At 35.6% G+C, this 17626-nt stretch overlaps 1 protein-coding gene across 1 annotated transcript in view; it reads right to left on the bottom strand.

Annotated features, from left to right (window-relative positions):
* KCNH7 (potassium voltage-gated channel subfamily H member 7) overlaps positions 1–17626 on the bottom strand; it is a 472286-nt gene that overhangs the window by 130734 nt on the left and 323926 nt on the right. Inside the window, exons 4-5 of the mRNA XM_069472001.1 lie at positions 6051–6479; positions 1135–1155 (exon numbers count right to left, since the gene is read on the bottom strand). Coding sequence (XP_069328102.1) covers positions 1135–1155; positions 6051–6479 — 450 coding nt within the window. The remainder of the gene's footprint in view (positions 1–1134; positions 1156–6050; positions 6480–17626) is intronic.

The following is a 17626-nucleotide window of genomic DNA, read 5'->3' as shown; positions in this document are numbered from 1 at the left end:
AATGGGGGTTACCTGCACAGACCTTTTTTGAAATGCTTAACAGAAAAAACGTCAGGGTGTTGGTGTGAGGTTAGAGGGAAACTGCCATAATTTCCTTCATTTTCAAATTACCCTGGGCTGCTGACAAGAAAACATCTTTGGTTTCTAGTACTATAAATTCACAACCATCGCCAGCTCTGAATTAATTAGTAGCAATTGAGAAATCAATATACAAAACTACACAGCGGTCAGAGTACCAGTGACATACAGAAGAGGCCAAAACAGTGAATTCTAAGTACTGATGGTTACTGGTGGAGACGTGTTCATGCAACACACATGCACAAAATGAGTCACTGTCACCATGTGCACACCCACAGCAGCATGCATGGCCTATGTGAAAAGACCAAGCCCAATAGTTTTCAATTTGATGAGAATAATATGATTATTATATTTTGTGATCCTTGTATCTACTATGATATAGTAGAAAACAGAAGTGAATTTCCAATTTTTAGCCCAATCCAAATTTATTCAGAGTATTGCCCAGTTAGACATTACCGTATGGTAGCTGTAGGTCATGCCAGTGATTTCAGAATAATATAGAACACAATTAAAATGATTGAAATATAATATAGAAAAATAGAAAATGACTATCATGCAAGTACAGTTTACTACTACAGTAAGCTTAAAACCATACCCCCTGCCATCCAGGAACGTGAAACTAGTTTTAAGGAAACAAAAGAGGAACAAGTGAAGTGATGCTGTAATGTAGCACTTTGCTTATTTTATTTAATCTTGTACTCAAAATGTTTTTTTTTTTTTTTCTGAAATAGGCTTATGTGCCTCTTTCACAGTGGAATATATTTAGCTTGATATTTGTTTCTTTCCAAATGACGTAGATATTTAGGAAATGTTCATTGTCAACCTAGGCTTACACTTCTTGCAGGAAAAAGGAGTTTATGATCATTTTGGTGATGCAGCTGTGAAAGTAGCAATGTCTCCAGCAAAATCAAGCCATGATGTCTCCACCAGGCACCTGGACTAGCTAAGGGCAGCATGAAGATGTTGCATTGAACAGGGCATACAGCAGGCAAGTTCACATGCCAAGTAAAGGGGCACTTGGAGCATCAGATGGTGAAATTTGAGTTCGTACATTACCTTTGACATTGCGACCATTGTCTGTTTTGAGCATATAAGGATAAAAAAGAGAGAAAAATATAAAAAGAAGACTAAAATTATCTTATGTATACATTGAATTACCTCTGTAAAAACAATCAGAGAAAATAGGATGTAATGATGAAAAATTTATCTTAGATTGAGATTAACATTGTGTACTATTCAACCAAGTAAAATGCATATACCAAAATTATATCTGCCATAATAGACATTCTTATTTAAATATGTGAAACATTTATCTCAATTTAAATAGATTCCAAGGGACAGATTTTATCACTATGACAGTTTAGATAGAAAAAGACATCCCCAGCTGCCAGCGGTTGTGACAAAACTTTCAACCTTGTCAGAAGCCAATTTTAGGGTCTCCTGAACACCACTTAGAATATACTCACAGAAAGATTACACAGAATTTTGTATGTTAAGTAATTTTTAAGTATAATTTAATTTAGTATGTTAATAAGGAAAATGATTCTAAGATAATAGTTTACCTTAATAAACTAACTTGCATTAGTAATCACAATTTTATTAACTACCCACCTCCCAATGTTGTTCAATATATATTTTGAAAACAGAAAATATAACTCAAGTAGTCATTCTTAGGCAAAAATAATTGCAATAAATCAGTGAACGATTTGACTGTTTAAAGAGAAGGTGAACATTTGTAATTTATGCTGTCACAATGTACTCAGTGTAATGCCTAGGATATTTCGGACATTGGTTTTTAACGAAATGGCTATTTTCAAATCTTAGAGTGGAATATTTTCAAATTTGAGATTAGCAATATAAATGTTGTATACTTGTTACTAACAAAATATACATTACTAGCTTTGAAACATACAATGTTAAAATAAATGTCACAGTCGTATCAAAACCAATTTATCCAAGATTTGTAAAATCTGTTCAATATTTTGCTGACATCTATGCTAACACTGTGCCCATTTAAAATCTTGGGATATATCATAATTGCTTCAAAGCTTACAATTGAAGTAATTCCAATAGTGTGGTATTCTGATTTGCTACAGGAGACATTGCCTTGGACAGAGATACACAAATAAAATTGTGGCCTTGCCATCAACTCTCTTCCCTCTTTGAGAGAATCACAAAAAGCAAAGAAGGATAGTGCAAGAGTTCTTTTTTTTTTTTTTTTTTTTTTTTTTTTTTTGAGACAGAGTCTCACTCTGTTGCCCAGGCTAGAGTGAGTGCCGTGGCGTCAGCCTAGCTCACAGCAACCTCAAACTCCTGAGCTCAAGCGATCCTCCTGTCTCAGCCTCCCGAGTAGCTGGGACTACAGGCATGCGCCACCATGCCCGGCTAATTTTTTCTATATATATTTTTAGCTGTCCATATAATTTCTTTCTATTTTTTTTAGTAGAGGTGGGGTCTCGCTCTTGCTCAGGCTGGTCTTGAACTCCTGAGCTCAAACGATCCGCCCACCTCGGCCTCCCAGAGTGCTAGGATTACAGGCGTGAGCCACCGCGCCCGGCCAAGAGTTCTTGATTACACAGAATTAAGGTCTCCATCAGACGCTGGGTCCAAAAACTTGTTACATATATGAAATATTTATCTCAAATAGATTCCAAGTAAAGTAGCAACTGCTTGCAAGTTGTTATAAATTATAACTCTATTCACCAAACATAAAAATTGTATATAAAGATTTACAAATTCCAAAAACTAACAAAAAGTTACGCTGCACAGTTAATGCTGCTTTGACAGTCTAAGGCAGAGTGTGTGGCTTGTGCACGGGTACTAGCTGGGATCTGCTTGTTATTCTTCCATGACAATGTAAGTGCAGAAATTAGAGAAAGTATTTAGAATCTTTTGTGGAAGTTTGATAGAGCAATTGTAGGTCTATTCAATCTAATAATGAAACAGTTGGGGTTCATATTTTGTATGTCTATTTTTTAAAATTTCATTTTTCTAATAGGGCATTTTTATTGCATTTACAAATATATTGGTCAGTGACAGATTAGAAAAGAATTCTGGTTACAGAATGATTTGAAAAGTACAGTTCTAAGGTCCTTGATGATAATGAAGATTAAATGGGAAGATGATGTAAAATATTATGCACCAATAGGAAGTTCCTCTATTTGAATGAAGAGACAATGATCTGAATTAAAAATCTAGTGCATGTGGAATTTAACCTGTCAATGAGTTATATGAATTCATAAAACTAAAATTTGTCTTAAAAGTTTTCCATCTTCCTGTATCAATGGCTCCCTTTCTAAAATATACCAAATTATGTAGTCTTAGGAAGTGTGGTTTCTTCTATGCTAATCAGTGATTTTGTAGCTAAAATTGCTCTAAAGCTGAAGTACAAAATACCCTCTGAATTTATCAATCTATAGTCACACATTGACTATAGCATCTGCAAGAAAGTCATACTTTTCTGAAAATAGCTGAGTTTGGGTGGGGGAGAAAAATTGAGGATTATTTTAGCATGGAGGATTATGTATAGTACCTGTATGAGAAATCCAAAAATATTAAATCATTCTTTCCCATAATTGTATCAGTAACTGCATACTAAATGGAGAGCACATAAATTGAAAACAATGAAGTTAAATCATGAAATCTGATCTAAGCATCACTGTCAAAACACAGGCTAAGTCTGTACAATGCACTGATTATGTATCACTTTGATTTTCAAATTTATTGTTTCTGAGTGTTATTATACTGCCATTATTGTGGAACTCAGGTTCTCTCTAGGGAATCTCTGAAAGGGCAATCTCTGAAAAGTCAGTCTCTGAAGAGTGGCTAAAAATGACTACTCTAACTGGACTAACGAAAACATACGTGGTTCATTTGAATTACCATATTGGATTTACTTTTGCTGTCCATCCATAGTACCCACTGATCAAAGATCAAATTATAGAGGTTTTATTCTGTCAGGAAATATTGATTCTGCCATTACTAAATGGTATAGAGCCTTAGATAAGTATTTGGCTTGGGAATTGGCCTTGATTTTATTTTCTTTTTGACCTTCTCTGGCCCACAGATTAAAATGGATGTGCTAATTGCTCTTGTATCTGTTTCTGAGATATTGATTTATTTTTCCTTGAATTTTTTCCTGCCAACTCTTTCACCTGTTCTGCCTTCTCTACTTCATTGTGACCTTTAGATAAATATCCTTCACATGATTCAGTCTTAATACTATACTTCGGTTTAAATTGAGAATAACTCATTATTCCCTGATGTGTGTGATTTTGGAATGTAATTTATGAGCACAATCTTCTCAATGTCACACCAACATTTGTCAAGTATCTGCCATGAAGTAGACAATTGTGCTGGATACTGAGGACCTCCTAAGAGCTGTCTGAACTCCTCTCCATAAGAGCTATTGTGCTAGGGAAGTGCACAACAACATAATTATTTGCTTACATATCTAACAAGAATGACAGACATATGATACATATGAAATATAGACTATAATAAATGCTATACTATATGTAAATATTGCTTTGCACCCTCAGGTTTGGAATCATTTAATTCTTCTGGTTTGGGAAGGGGAAAATAGATCCCTGCAGCTGAGTAGTAGCATGAGGAGGGACAAAGTGGGGAAGAGTATTCCAGGCAGAACAAAGTAACGAAGCAAGAAAACATATGGCACATTTTAGGAAAAGGCAAATCATATTTGTGCAAGTATAGAATAGAGTATGTGTATGAGTATTACAGTAGAGTATTACAGGGGAAGGAGTCTTGCTAGGGCTAGAAATGAGGCTTGAAAGATAACTTGGGATCAGCTGACAAAGTTCCTAGTACCCATACTAAGGATTTATCTTTTAAAATGAAAACTAGCCTGAGCATGGACAGCAGGCCTCTCAAGAACCCAAATTGTAGGAGTCAGAAAAGTGGGACCGATGTACCCATGCAGGGTAGTCTGACTCTCAGACTCCCTGGGGAAAGTTCAGGGACTCCACAGTCCCCTCCTATGGCAAGGTTTCATGGAGGAGCAGGAGTGAGAGAGAAAAATCATTGTATGGATTTGACTGTGGACTCTGGAGACAGGCAGTCCTTGGATTGAAGCTAGGCTCTGACACTAACTAGATCTGTAACCTTGGGCTAGTTATTTATTTAACATATCTAAACCTCAGTTTCCTCATCTAGAAAATGGAGCTTAAAAAGGGTTCCTAACTTACAAAGTTGTTATGAGAATGAAATGAGAATTCATGTGTGTCAAGCACTTACACTGCCTCAAACATAGTAAATAATGTTATCCGTTATTGTGTCAATGATTAATTATTTCTGTCATTACTTTTTAAGCATCCCTACTTTCATTTACTGACTCATATAAGTATGTGAATAAAAGAGGCCAGGGAGAAATAAATGAATTTTAACTTTGCTTTTCAAGTTAGTTTTGATTGTGATCAGAACTTTCAGGAGTTTTTTCCTCCTAAATTTTCCCCTTCCTTTTACCTATTCTGCAACCCTGTCAGCTTATAGCTTTCTGATCACTCCGTCCATCACATTTTGTACACCCCTCCCTTTGGAAGGAGTTGGTCAATGAAATAGTCCTGTGTGTGTTGGCACATGATTCTTCCTTCCTAGGGCGTGATCACTTGTTAAATGCAGCAAAATTTATTATGCTTGAGATAATAGTGTTCATCACCTAAGCACATCTAGTAATAAACATTAATTAATTAACACCCCATGAAATAGGCAGATAATGGTTATCATACTATTTCAGAAACACAGATAAAGAAGCCAGAAGAAACTAAATTACTCACTAGAGTTCAAAGAGGAAATCAGTAACAAGTCTGAAGGTAGAACTCACATTTCTAATAGCCTTTAATCACATTTCTTTCCCCAAGGCATAAGAATTAATGTTGAGATTAAAAACAATATGGAAATAACCTTTTATTACCCATTAATTTATGTTTCTATTTTAAAAAAATCAAACATACCTTCACTGGCATGCCGGTCTCTAAATATGTTCTTGGGGTGCACATTGAATCCTTCTATATCATGAACTGAAGATGCTCTCCGTATACTACAAATGCTTTCCTTTGATCTGGAATGGGTCAGCTGGGAACCTGACTGCAGTCTGTCAGGATAGAGTCGGTCCCATTGCCTTTTGGGGGAGGAATGATCAAGAGGTCCAGATATATTCACCAAGGGAGAACATTTGCTGGGCTGTATCAAAGCTTTTGTATCATCTGCTTCAGAGGGACTGCAGCTTTCTTTTGTAGGAGACTTAAAGTGCTTCATGGCTACTGAATCATCACTCTGTTTAGATGAATCAATTACTACCATATCAGGGTCTTCTTGTGGTAAGGACTGCTTTCTGTATGTGAGAACTCTCAGAGCAGGGAACTTGAAACCAAAAAGTTTCCCTACAAATGGAAACAGAAAAGAGCATTATAAGACAAAAGATATATCCCATAACAAAAACAAACATCGTTGACTCATATTTAAGCAACATATAAAGAGAATTATTAATCAATACTTAATTAAGTCAGCTGGAGTTGGAATGAGGGATATTTATTGTAAAAAACTCTGAGGCCAATATGACATATCATATAAGTAGTAAGAAAATAGTAAAAATAATTGTATCACGTTTGTAATGATTAGATATACTTCAGTGACATGAAAGCATTATTTAGATGACAGGAGACTTTCAGTTTTAATAAACAGATGTATCCACAATACATCCACTTTTCTAGGGAATGTAAAGGCTGAACACACTTTAGGTAAGAAAAGAAGGGACAAAGCATCATCTGCAAGAGACAGACACAGGGATGAGTATAGTGTATGTGCATGTGGGGAGGGCCAGGGGGAGTTAATGTATTGGAGTATAATGGAAGGAAGTGATGTGAGGTCAGCTGTGTACAAGCAGTTCCTCATTCTATCTGGAATTATTAAATGTGTTTGATTTCAAAGAGAGATGAACTGTAAACATACAAATTTCTTTGTCCTTTTTTTGTTTTGTTGACATTGTTCTAAAATCTGAGAGTATGGCATAAAATGTTATATATATCTCAGAGTGGATGATGCATAGGATGGCAACTAAATATAAACATTAAAGGGTAGATATTAAAAATTAAAATATTAGCTACTAAATTTAAACATTAAAAAATTAAACATTCAAATATTAGCTAAATAAACTCACTAGTAGTAAAAAATGCATATTAAAGGAAGAGGATATCACTCTTCCACTTTTCAATTTAGCAGTAAATAAAAAAAGCAAAACATCTAGTACTAGCAAAGAATACTGGTGGGCATTCTGACACCTTGTTGGTGGGATTGCATAGTGCTACAAACTCTTTGGAAAGTCATCTGACAATATCTATTAAAATGAAAAAATATATACTTTTCATTTGAATCACCAATGCACATATAAGATATTGCAAAGGGAAACCAATTTTTGGTGAGTACATGTGATGCTTGGTTTTCCATTCTTGGGATACTTCACTTAATAGAATGGGTTCCAACTCTCTCCAGGAGAACCATAGAGATGTCGTATCTTCATCATTCTTTATAGCTGAGTAATATTCCATGGTATACATATACCACAGCTTACTAATCCAATCATGTATTGATGGGCATTTGGGTTGTTTCCACATCTTTGCTATTGTGAATTGTGCTGCTATAAACATTCAGGTACATGTGTCTTTGTTAAAGAATGACCTTTTTTCCTTTGGGTATATGTCCAGTAACGGAATTGCTGGGTCAAATGGCAGGTCTACTTGAATCTGTTTAAGATACCTCCATAATGCTTTCCACAGGGGTTGCACTAGTTTGCAGTCCCACCAGCAGTGTATTAGTGTTCCTGTCTCTCCACACCCACGCCAACATGTATTGTTTTGGGTTTTTTTGATAAAGGCCATTCTCATTGGGGTTAAGTGATATCTCATTGTGGTTTTGATTTGCATTTCTCTGATGATTAGGGATGTTGAGCATTTTTTCATATGTTTGTTAGCCATTCTTATATCTTCTTTCGAGAAGTTTCTATTCATGTCATTTGCCCACTTTTTGATAGGGTTGCTTGATTTTTTCTTGCTGATTTTCCTGAGTTCTAAATAGATTCTTGTTATCAGTCCTTTATCTGATGTGATCATCACCTAAATACAAATCTGGGAACGACACCAATTGGATATCAGACTGAGGTGGGGGTTGGGGGAGGGGATGGGGGTATGCCTACACAATGAATGCATTGCGCACCGTTTGGGGAGTGGTAACACTTGAAGGTGCTGACTCGGGAAGGGGGGGTAGTGAAGGGAGGGATATATACCTCATGATGGGTGCAATGCGCACGACCTGGGGAACAGACACGCCTTGAGCTCTGACTTGGGGGGAAAGGCAGTACAGGAGCAACATATGTAACCTGCAATTCTGTATCCCCCATAACAAGATAAAATAAAAAAAAAAAGATATTGCAAAGGCATAAAAACTAGAAACAATCTGAATATCCATTAGAAGGAGAATGGTTGAACAAATTACGGTATTTTTATACTTTGAAATCTTATGATATTCTTTTAAAAACTAAATATGTTAATTCTTTAAGAGGTTGTACAAACATAATAGTAAGTAACAAGTTTCAATTCCATGTGCTTATATTATTTTCTCTTTTTAACTTTATTTTAAACAATTTATTTATTTATTATATTTCAAAGTATTATGGGTGCTCAAATGTTTTTGGCTTCATGGATCACTTTTATAATGTCAGGGTCAAAAGTGTGCAAAAGTGTGCCGGTCACCTAGACAGTGTTCACTGTACCCATTAGGTAGGTTTTTGCTCAACCCCTCCACCTACCTCCCCTCTACTTGATTTCCTTTGAGATTTACTTCCTGCTATGCACATGTGTGCTTACCGGTTAGTTCCAATTTAATAGTGAGTACACGTGGTGTTTGTTTTTCCATTTTTTTAGATACCTCGCTTAGCATAATGGTCTCCAGTTCCATCCAAATTGTTGCAAAATGCATTAAGTCATTCTTCTACATGGTCGAGTATTATTCCATGGTATATATATACCACATTCTGTTAATCCACTCGTGAATTGGGGAGCATTTGGGTTGATTCCAAGTCTTTGCAATTATGAATTGTGCTGCAATAAACATTTGTGTGCAGGTGTCTTTTTGATAAAATGATTTCTCTTCCTTTCGGTAAATGCCCAGAAGTGGGATTGTTGGATTAAATGGTAGGTCAACTTTTAGTTCTTTGAGGTATCTCCGTACAGTTTTCCATAGAGGTTGTACTAATTTGCAGTCCCACCAACAGTGTATAAGTGTTCCTTTCTCTCTGCATCCATGCCAACATCTATTGTTTTTGGACTTTTTAATAAAGGCCATTTCAACCAAAGTAAGATGATATCTCATTGTGGTTTTAATTTGCATTTCCCTGATGATTAGTGATGTTGAACATTTTTTCATATGTTTATACGTCATTTGTCTATCTTCCTTTGAGAAGCTTCTCTTCATGTCTTTTGCCCACTTTATAATGAGGTTGTTTGATTTTTTTTTTTTTTTTTTTTTTTTTTTTTGCTGATTTGCTTGGGTTCTTTGTAGATTCTGGTCTTTAGTTCTTTAACAGATGTATAGCTTAAAATATTTTCTGCCATTCTGTAGGTTATTTATTTGCTCTGTTAATTATTTCCTTAGCTGGGAAGAACCTTTTTAATTTAATCAAGTACAATTTATTTATTTTTGTTGTTGCTGTGATTACCATTGGGGTTTTCTGCATGAATTCTTTGCGTTGGCCAATATCTAGGAGAGATTTTCCAACATTTTCTTCTAGAATTCTTATGGTTTCATGTCTTACATGAAGTCCTTTATCTATCTTGAATTAATTAATTTTTGTGAGTGGTGAGAGATATGGATCCTGTTTCATTATTCTGTATGTGGTTATCCAATTTTCCCAGCACCATTTCTTTAATAGGGATTCTTTTCCCCAGTGTATATTGTGGTCTGCTTTGTCAAAGACCAGTTGGCTGTATGTGGATGGTTTTATATCTGGCTTTTCTGTTATATTCCATTGGTCTCTGTCTCTAATTTTGTGCCAATACCATGCTCTTTTGATTACTATAGCATTGTAGTATAGTTTGAAGTCTGATAATGTGATGCCCCCTCGTTTGTTCCTTTTGCTTAATATTGCTTTGGCATTTGGGCTCTTTTCTGGTTCCACACTAAGTGTAGAATTATTTTTTTCTAGATCTGTGGAATATTGGTATTTTTATGGGGATTGCATTGAATCTGTAGATCACTTGTATAGTATAGCCATTTTGACAATGTTGATTCTACCAGTCCATGAGCATGATATGTTTTTCCACTTGTTTGTATCATCTTCTGTTTCTGTACTCAATATTTCATAGTTTTTTTGTAGAAATCTTTCACCTTCTTGGTTAAGTATATTCTTGGGCATTTTATTTTCTTTGTAACAATTGTGAATGGAACTGAGTCTTTGATTTGACTCTTAGCTTGACTGCTGTTGGTGTATAGAAATGCCACTGATTTGTGTACATTGAGTTTGTAACCTGAGACTTTGCTGAATTTATTTATCAATTCCAGCAGTCTCTTGGTGGAATCTTACAGGTTTTCTAGATATAATATCATATCATCTGCAAAAAGTGATAGTTTGACCTCCTCTTCCCTTATTTGAATATGCTTAATTTCTTCCTCTTGCCTGATTGCTCTGGCTAGCACTTCCAGCATTATGTCAAATAGAAGTGGTGACAGTGGGCATCCTTGTCTTATTCTGATTCTTAGTGGGAATGCTTTCAGTTTTTCCCCATTCAGTGTGAGGCTGGCTGTCGGTCTGTCATATATGGCTTTTATAATTTTAATATATATTACTTCTATGCCTCGTTTGTTGAGGGTTTTAATCATAAAAAGGGTGCTGAATTTTGTCAAATGCTTTTTCTGCATCTATTGAGATGATCATATGATGTCTGTTTTTGCTTCTGTTTATGTGCTGAATCACATCTATTGATTTATGTATGTTGAACCATCCTTGAATCCCTGGGATGAAGCTCACTTGGTCATGGTGGATTATAACAATAAAATCCTATATTTGTTCATATAAGTTGTATGGCAGCAGAGAGAGATGTGGAAGAACACAGTCCAAACTTTTAATGTTGATGAACTCAGTTGGTGGGTTTGGAAGTAGGGAGGTATAGCATACTGCATTCTTCTTTATATATCTCTATTGTTTTTTACATCAAGCATGCATTCTTTTATGAACTAAAAAACCTAATAAAGTAAGTAAAACTGCCTCCCCTCAGAGAAAATGAAAAGATGAAAGCATCCAAACAATATTCTGTAATTGAAAGCTTCTCTAAGTATTGTTTACAAGAAAATGCAGTTTGTCTTTTCTATTGCCAGTGTAGTAGTTTAAATCTACATCATTCTTAGTGAGTCAGCTTGTCTTTGGGCCACAGTGTTATCTATCTTCTTATATTCTTTAAATGTCATAGGTACCCTTATTTTTAATATATTTACTATGAACTTTTCCTCAATACATTGAAGATGGTTCTAAAACATGAAAAAATACTCTCAAAACTCGTGAAGTTTTCTCTATTTTGAGTACATTCTTCCAGTGGATGGTTTCATCTACATACATATATTCAATTTTTTCTTTACTCCAATGACTTGTAAATTTATATCTCCAGTCAAGACCTATTATCTCTGAGTTTCAAACCTGTATATCTACTGGATTCATCAACATCTGTATTTGGAAGTCTTAAGGACACCTCAAAATATCACAGCAAATCCAATCTCATGACCTATTCCTCCAAGCCCAATCCATTTTTTTCAGTGAATGCCATCACAATACATCCAGTTGTGTAAGACTGAGATTTGAGGGCCATTCTAGACACTTTTCTCTCTCTTACACTCCTCTCCTACATCCCATCAATATCAATCTCCAAGTTGTGTTCACTCACCTCTTGAATATCTTTTTAATGTTTTCATTTCTCTCATCTTTACTACTCCTTTGTATAAGTTACTATACTGGTTCACCTGATTTCTTACAGTAGAATACTAGTTACTTTTTACAGTTGCACCATTATTGTCCATCCTTAAAAAGTAATTTTTATCTTTTAAAAATTCATAGATATAGAAAAAATAATTTTACACTTCATATGGAACCAGAGAAGACCCTATTTAGCAAAAGCAATTTTAGGCAATAAGAACAAAATGGGAGGTATTAATTTACCAAACTTCAAACTATACTACAACGCTGTGGTTATTAAATAAGCTTGGTATTGGTATAAGAACAGGGACACAGACCAGTGGAACAGAACTGAGAATCCAGATATAAAACCATATCCTCATATAGCCATTTAATCTTTGACAAAGCAGACAAAAACATACACTGGGGAAAAGAATCCTTATTCAATAAATAGTGCTGAGAAAACTGGATAGCCACATGTGGAAGACTGAAACAGGACCCACACCTTTCACCTCTCACAAAAATCAAATTACGATGGAGAATAGACTTAAACCTAAGGTGTGAAACTATTAGAATTCTAGAAGAAAATGTGGGAAAAACTCTTAGAGACATTGGCGTAGGCAAAGAATTTATGAAGAAGACCCCAAAGGCAATCACAACAACAACGAAAATAAATAAATGGGACCTGATTAAATTAAGAGGCTTCTGCACAGCCAAATAAACTGTCATGAGAGCAAACAGACAACCTACAGAATGGGAAAAAAATTTTGCATGCTACACATCTGATAAAGGGCTGATAACTAGAATCTATTTAGAACTCAGGAAATCAGCAAGAAAAAATCAAACAACCCTATCAAAAAGTGGGCAAAGCACATGAACAGAAACTTTTCAAAAGAAGAGAGAACAATGGCCAACAACCATATTAAAAAATGCTCAACATCTATAATCATCAGGGAAATGCAAATCAAAACCACAATGAGATATCACTTGTCTCCAGTGAGAATGGCCTTTATACATAAGTCTCAAAACAATAAATGCCAGCATGGATGCAAAGAGATAAGAACACTCACACACTGTTGGTGGGACTGCAAACTAGTGCAACCTCTGTGGAAAGCAATATGGAGATATCTTAAACAGATACAAGTAGACCTACCATTTGATCCAGCAATCCCATTACTGGGCATCTACCCAAAAGAACAAAAGACATTCTATAAAAAAGACATCTGCACTCAAATGTTTATAGCAGCACAATTCACAATTGCAAAGATGTGGAAACAACCCAAGTGCCCATCAATACATGAGTGGATTAATAAAATGTGGTATATGTATACCATAAAGTACTACTCACTATAAGAAACAATGGCGGTATAGCACCTCTTGTATTTTCCTGGATAGAACTGGAACCCTTTCTACTAAGTGAAGTATCCCAAGAATGGAAAAATAAGCACCACATATACTCACTATCAAACTGTTTTCACTGATCAACACCGAAGAGCACACAGAGGAATAACATTAATCAGGTGTCGGGCAGATGGGGGGGAAGGGATGGGTGTATATATACATAATGAGTGCGATGTCCACTGTCTAGGGGGGATGCATGCGCTTGAAGCTCTGCCTTGGGGGGGAAGGGGGGCAAGGGAAATATACATAACCTAAACTTTTGTACCACTATAATATGCTTAAATAAAAAAAGAATAAGAAAAATAAATAAATAAAAATTCATATCTGGTTATGTAGACTATTGTTTATTCTACACTTCCCCCACCTTCCTCTGCTCCCGGAAACTTCCTCTTTGGGGATGAAGCAAAAACTACCTCTATTCTGTAGCATCATCTCTCTTCCTTGATCTCTGGAATCCAGGACATATGGACTTTTAATTCCTCTGGAGCAGGAATTCAGATTCAGGGCTATCTTCTGTTTGACCCTTTTTACTCTGCATACTGAGCTCATCCTTTAGGATTTAGCTCGAGAGTTATTTTCTTAGGGAAGCTTTTTCTTCTTTCTTAACCAGTTTAGCACCCTCTTCATAGCTTTCTCCACCATTAATAATTATACATTTGTTGATTTTATGATTAACATTTCTTTCCACCACTGAACTGTAGGCCTCATATGAGTAAGGCCCCTGTCTATTTTGTTCACTATTGAGCCCTACCCCTGATGGAGGCCTGAGCATTATAGCTGAATTTTAAACTAAACTGATAATGTGGTCAATTTTGACTGTAGATAAACTAGAATATTTAATTGCTCTGGTCATCATAATTAGAGAATCTTAACCTCCTGGAATTTTATTGGCCCATATTTACCAAAAATGATTAAGTAGAGCTCAATAGCTCATGGAAATGGTGGACTTTATATCATGCCCTATACATATACCTGATACAGCTCAGTTATGAAGTTTACGTAAAATATCTGTTACAGAAAATTTTAGAATTAAGCATACTAATTTATTCCTGTAAACTTTCATTTGTGGTCTAGCAATTAAAAGTGTTAAATATATTAATAATTGAAATATTATTTATCTCTCTTGTATAAGACATGACAATGCACAGGCAAACCCAAGTACATTCAACATTAAACTCTGGATTGATAAAACAAAGATGAAAGTAACCAATCCAGATAAATGAGACTAAGTAACAATGCATCATGATAACTGTTTTGCAAGCATTCTTACATATTTCTACTAATGACTTTTATATGTTCAAGCAAATTGCCAAGTTAAAAATCAGTGAACTGCATCAAAGTCATTTGATTAGTTTTTAATGACATGAAATCGAGTTTTAAAGCAATTTACAAATCACTTGTGCAAGCTTATTACAATGCATTGAAGGTCAATGCCAACTTTTATTCATTCTTCATCATTTACTTTACTCTCCTTCTTTAAAAACAATTCACTGGCTTTCTTAAATTAATGACCACACAAGGCATTTAGTTTGCTCCTATAGTTCAGTCATATCCAATGTGGTACAGATGGTCTTTTCTGCATCACTAGGTTAATATGACCATGTTATATTGCATTACAGATTTAGTTGTCTAACTGTAGTTCATCCGGAAAGAATACACATTGAGAATTTTTCTCAATGCTAGCACTTTCAGGCACGAAGTATAAAACATAGATGAGTGTAATCCTGTTATGGATCTTAACACTGACAAAATCCTTTTGGGTTAAATCTTCAGATTTTATTATATTTGCTTTAACTGAGTAATTAAAATAGATACTATTTGGCCTATCTACTAAAATACTCATAAATCTGAAATGAGAGAAACAGAATAAGGTTTTTCATACATTTTTACTTATTCCCAGAAAGAATTAAAAAAACTGATAAACTACTTACATGAATATAATTTTATTTAAATACATCATTTTCATCCAACAAGGTATATATTTGCTAACATACATGAAATTATAAATCACTAATACTGTAATGTATTTCTCAGGACATGTCATTTTTGTGAGGCTACTGAATATAAATTTAGAAATTGCATCCTCATGTGTCCTGTGCCATATTTAACCAAGAGCTTCTTAGTTCTACACCAAGAAAACATAGATATTCCCATCATCTTTCTCTTTGAAAAGCCTAGATTATCACTCCAATCTATACGTGTAAAGATGTTAAACATGTGGCCAAAGTCAAATAGGAAATCAGTATAAAATAAGAATAAAACAGCAGTTTTGCTGATTTAATTTCCTTGATTTAATTTATCCAAGGTATGATGTTTTCTTGGGTCATAAATATCCACGAGAACCTAATGAAAATCCTGATTCTCTTCTCTAAATAAATGTAGATGAATGTATACACACAATTTTGATCATGATTTTATTTTATTTTATTTTTTTCTTGAGACAGAGTCTCGCTCTGTTGCCTGGGCTAGAGTGCCATGGTGTCAGTCTAGCTCACAGTAACCTCAAACTCCTGAGCTCAGACGATCCTCCTGCTTCAGCCTCCCAGGTAGCTGGGACTACAGGCGCTCACTACCATGCCCAGCTAATTTTTTGTTTCCATTTTTAGTTGCCCAGCTATTTTTTTCTATTTTTAGGAGAGATGGGGTCTCGCTCTTGCTCAGGCTGGTCTGGAACTCCTAACCTCAAGTGATCCTCCCACCTTGGCCTCCCGGAATACTAGGATTACAGGCATGAGCCACCGCACCTGGCCTTGCTTATGATTTTAGAGGTCAAATAACTAATTCCCCCTCCCACAACCAAAGCCCTTCCACATGGATCTCCCTTAGGATCCCCCGGGATTAGTCAATTCTTGATATTACCTTAATTCTTTAGTTTCTGTGCTTACATATTTGTGCTAATCACATTTCTGACAAAATTATAATGATCATAGCTACATTTCTAACCTATCTCCAATGGTAATGGAGCTTTAGAAAATGGTTTTACTAAACTTTTCCAATGTGAGAAGGCTTCATCAATCTGTACTATTATTACTCTCTCTCTCTCTCTCTCTCTGTCTCTCTCACTTTTTCTCCTTCTCGTCTATGTGACTGATTCTCATCTACCAGAGTTTGGAAGAAAAATATTATGCCAATTTTTGACCCCAAACAATTCTTCTGACTTAAGAATCTTCTAGGAATATTATAAACAATAATGTTCCTTGCAGAAAAGCAAAAACCTCTGCAAAATTCTCCATTTATTTCTGATCATTGAATTTCCTTACAATGCAACTGCAAATTTTCATCATTTGCTTGGTTCAATTTCTTGACGTTTCTAAAAATTCTTAGAAATTTGATTATCTAATAAATGTACTACTAAAACCCAATTAAATATAAATTGGAAGTATTTTACTCTTGCTTGGTTCTGCTTAGTTGAATTATGAACTGAAAAGTAGAGAGAAGCTTAAGTTCAAGCATGTAAACTAGAAGCTGTATTGAGGTAAGGAGAGGATGTGTGTGTGGGATGTGTGTGTGTGTGTGTGTGTGTGTGTGTGCGTGTAGAGAAGTGGAGTGGAAGGTATTTTGGAGGCCAGAAGTAGAGATATTTGTCCTCACAAAGGATTGAGGGGCAGGTGGGCGAATATCTTAGATTGGACCCCAGAAAGCAGACTGTGCAAATGGTTTAATGCAAAATATTCTCCGGAGATACAGCTAGAGTCTTTCAAGACATTGCTGATAACATCTACTCTTTTAAAAGGCTTTATATTTAGCTTCAGGTTTACTAGATCAGTGGACCCCCTGGTGATCCTCTGTTAGCGCTAATACCACGAATGCACTGGCTACACTGGCCTATCACCCACTCATTAGGATAGCTACTTAGTACTGAGTTCATATTTAATGTTCCTTTTTCCCAGGCTAGATGCTAACTACAGCCTTTGTTGATAATATCCTATCTTGTTCTAGCAGCTCATAGGCAGCGTCATACACCTTACATATGTAGGAGTAGGAAAGACTCATGTGCTCTCAAAGGTTTAATGGGGAGGACTTACAGGAGATAGAACTACAAAAAGGCAAGATTGGGAAGAGGAAGTTAAACTGCTATTCAAATGCAGCTGAAGCTTCAACCGATCCTCCTGGGAGCTCTGGAGCTGGGCTAGCCCTTTACAGTTTTGCCAAGTTCAAGCCAGGGTATCTGGCATTTTGATCTCTGTATCAGCC

This window comes from Eulemur rufifrons, chromosome 1 (assembly GCF_041146395.1).
Source record: "Eulemur rufifrons isolate Redbay chromosome 1, OSU_ERuf_1, whole genome shotgun sequence".
NCBI lineage: Eukaryota > Metazoa > Chordata > Mammalia > Primates > Lemuridae > Eulemur > Eulemur rufifrons.
The sequence above is the reverse complement of the archived record's forward strand: the minus strand, read 5'-3'. Positions and strand labels throughout refer to the sequence as shown.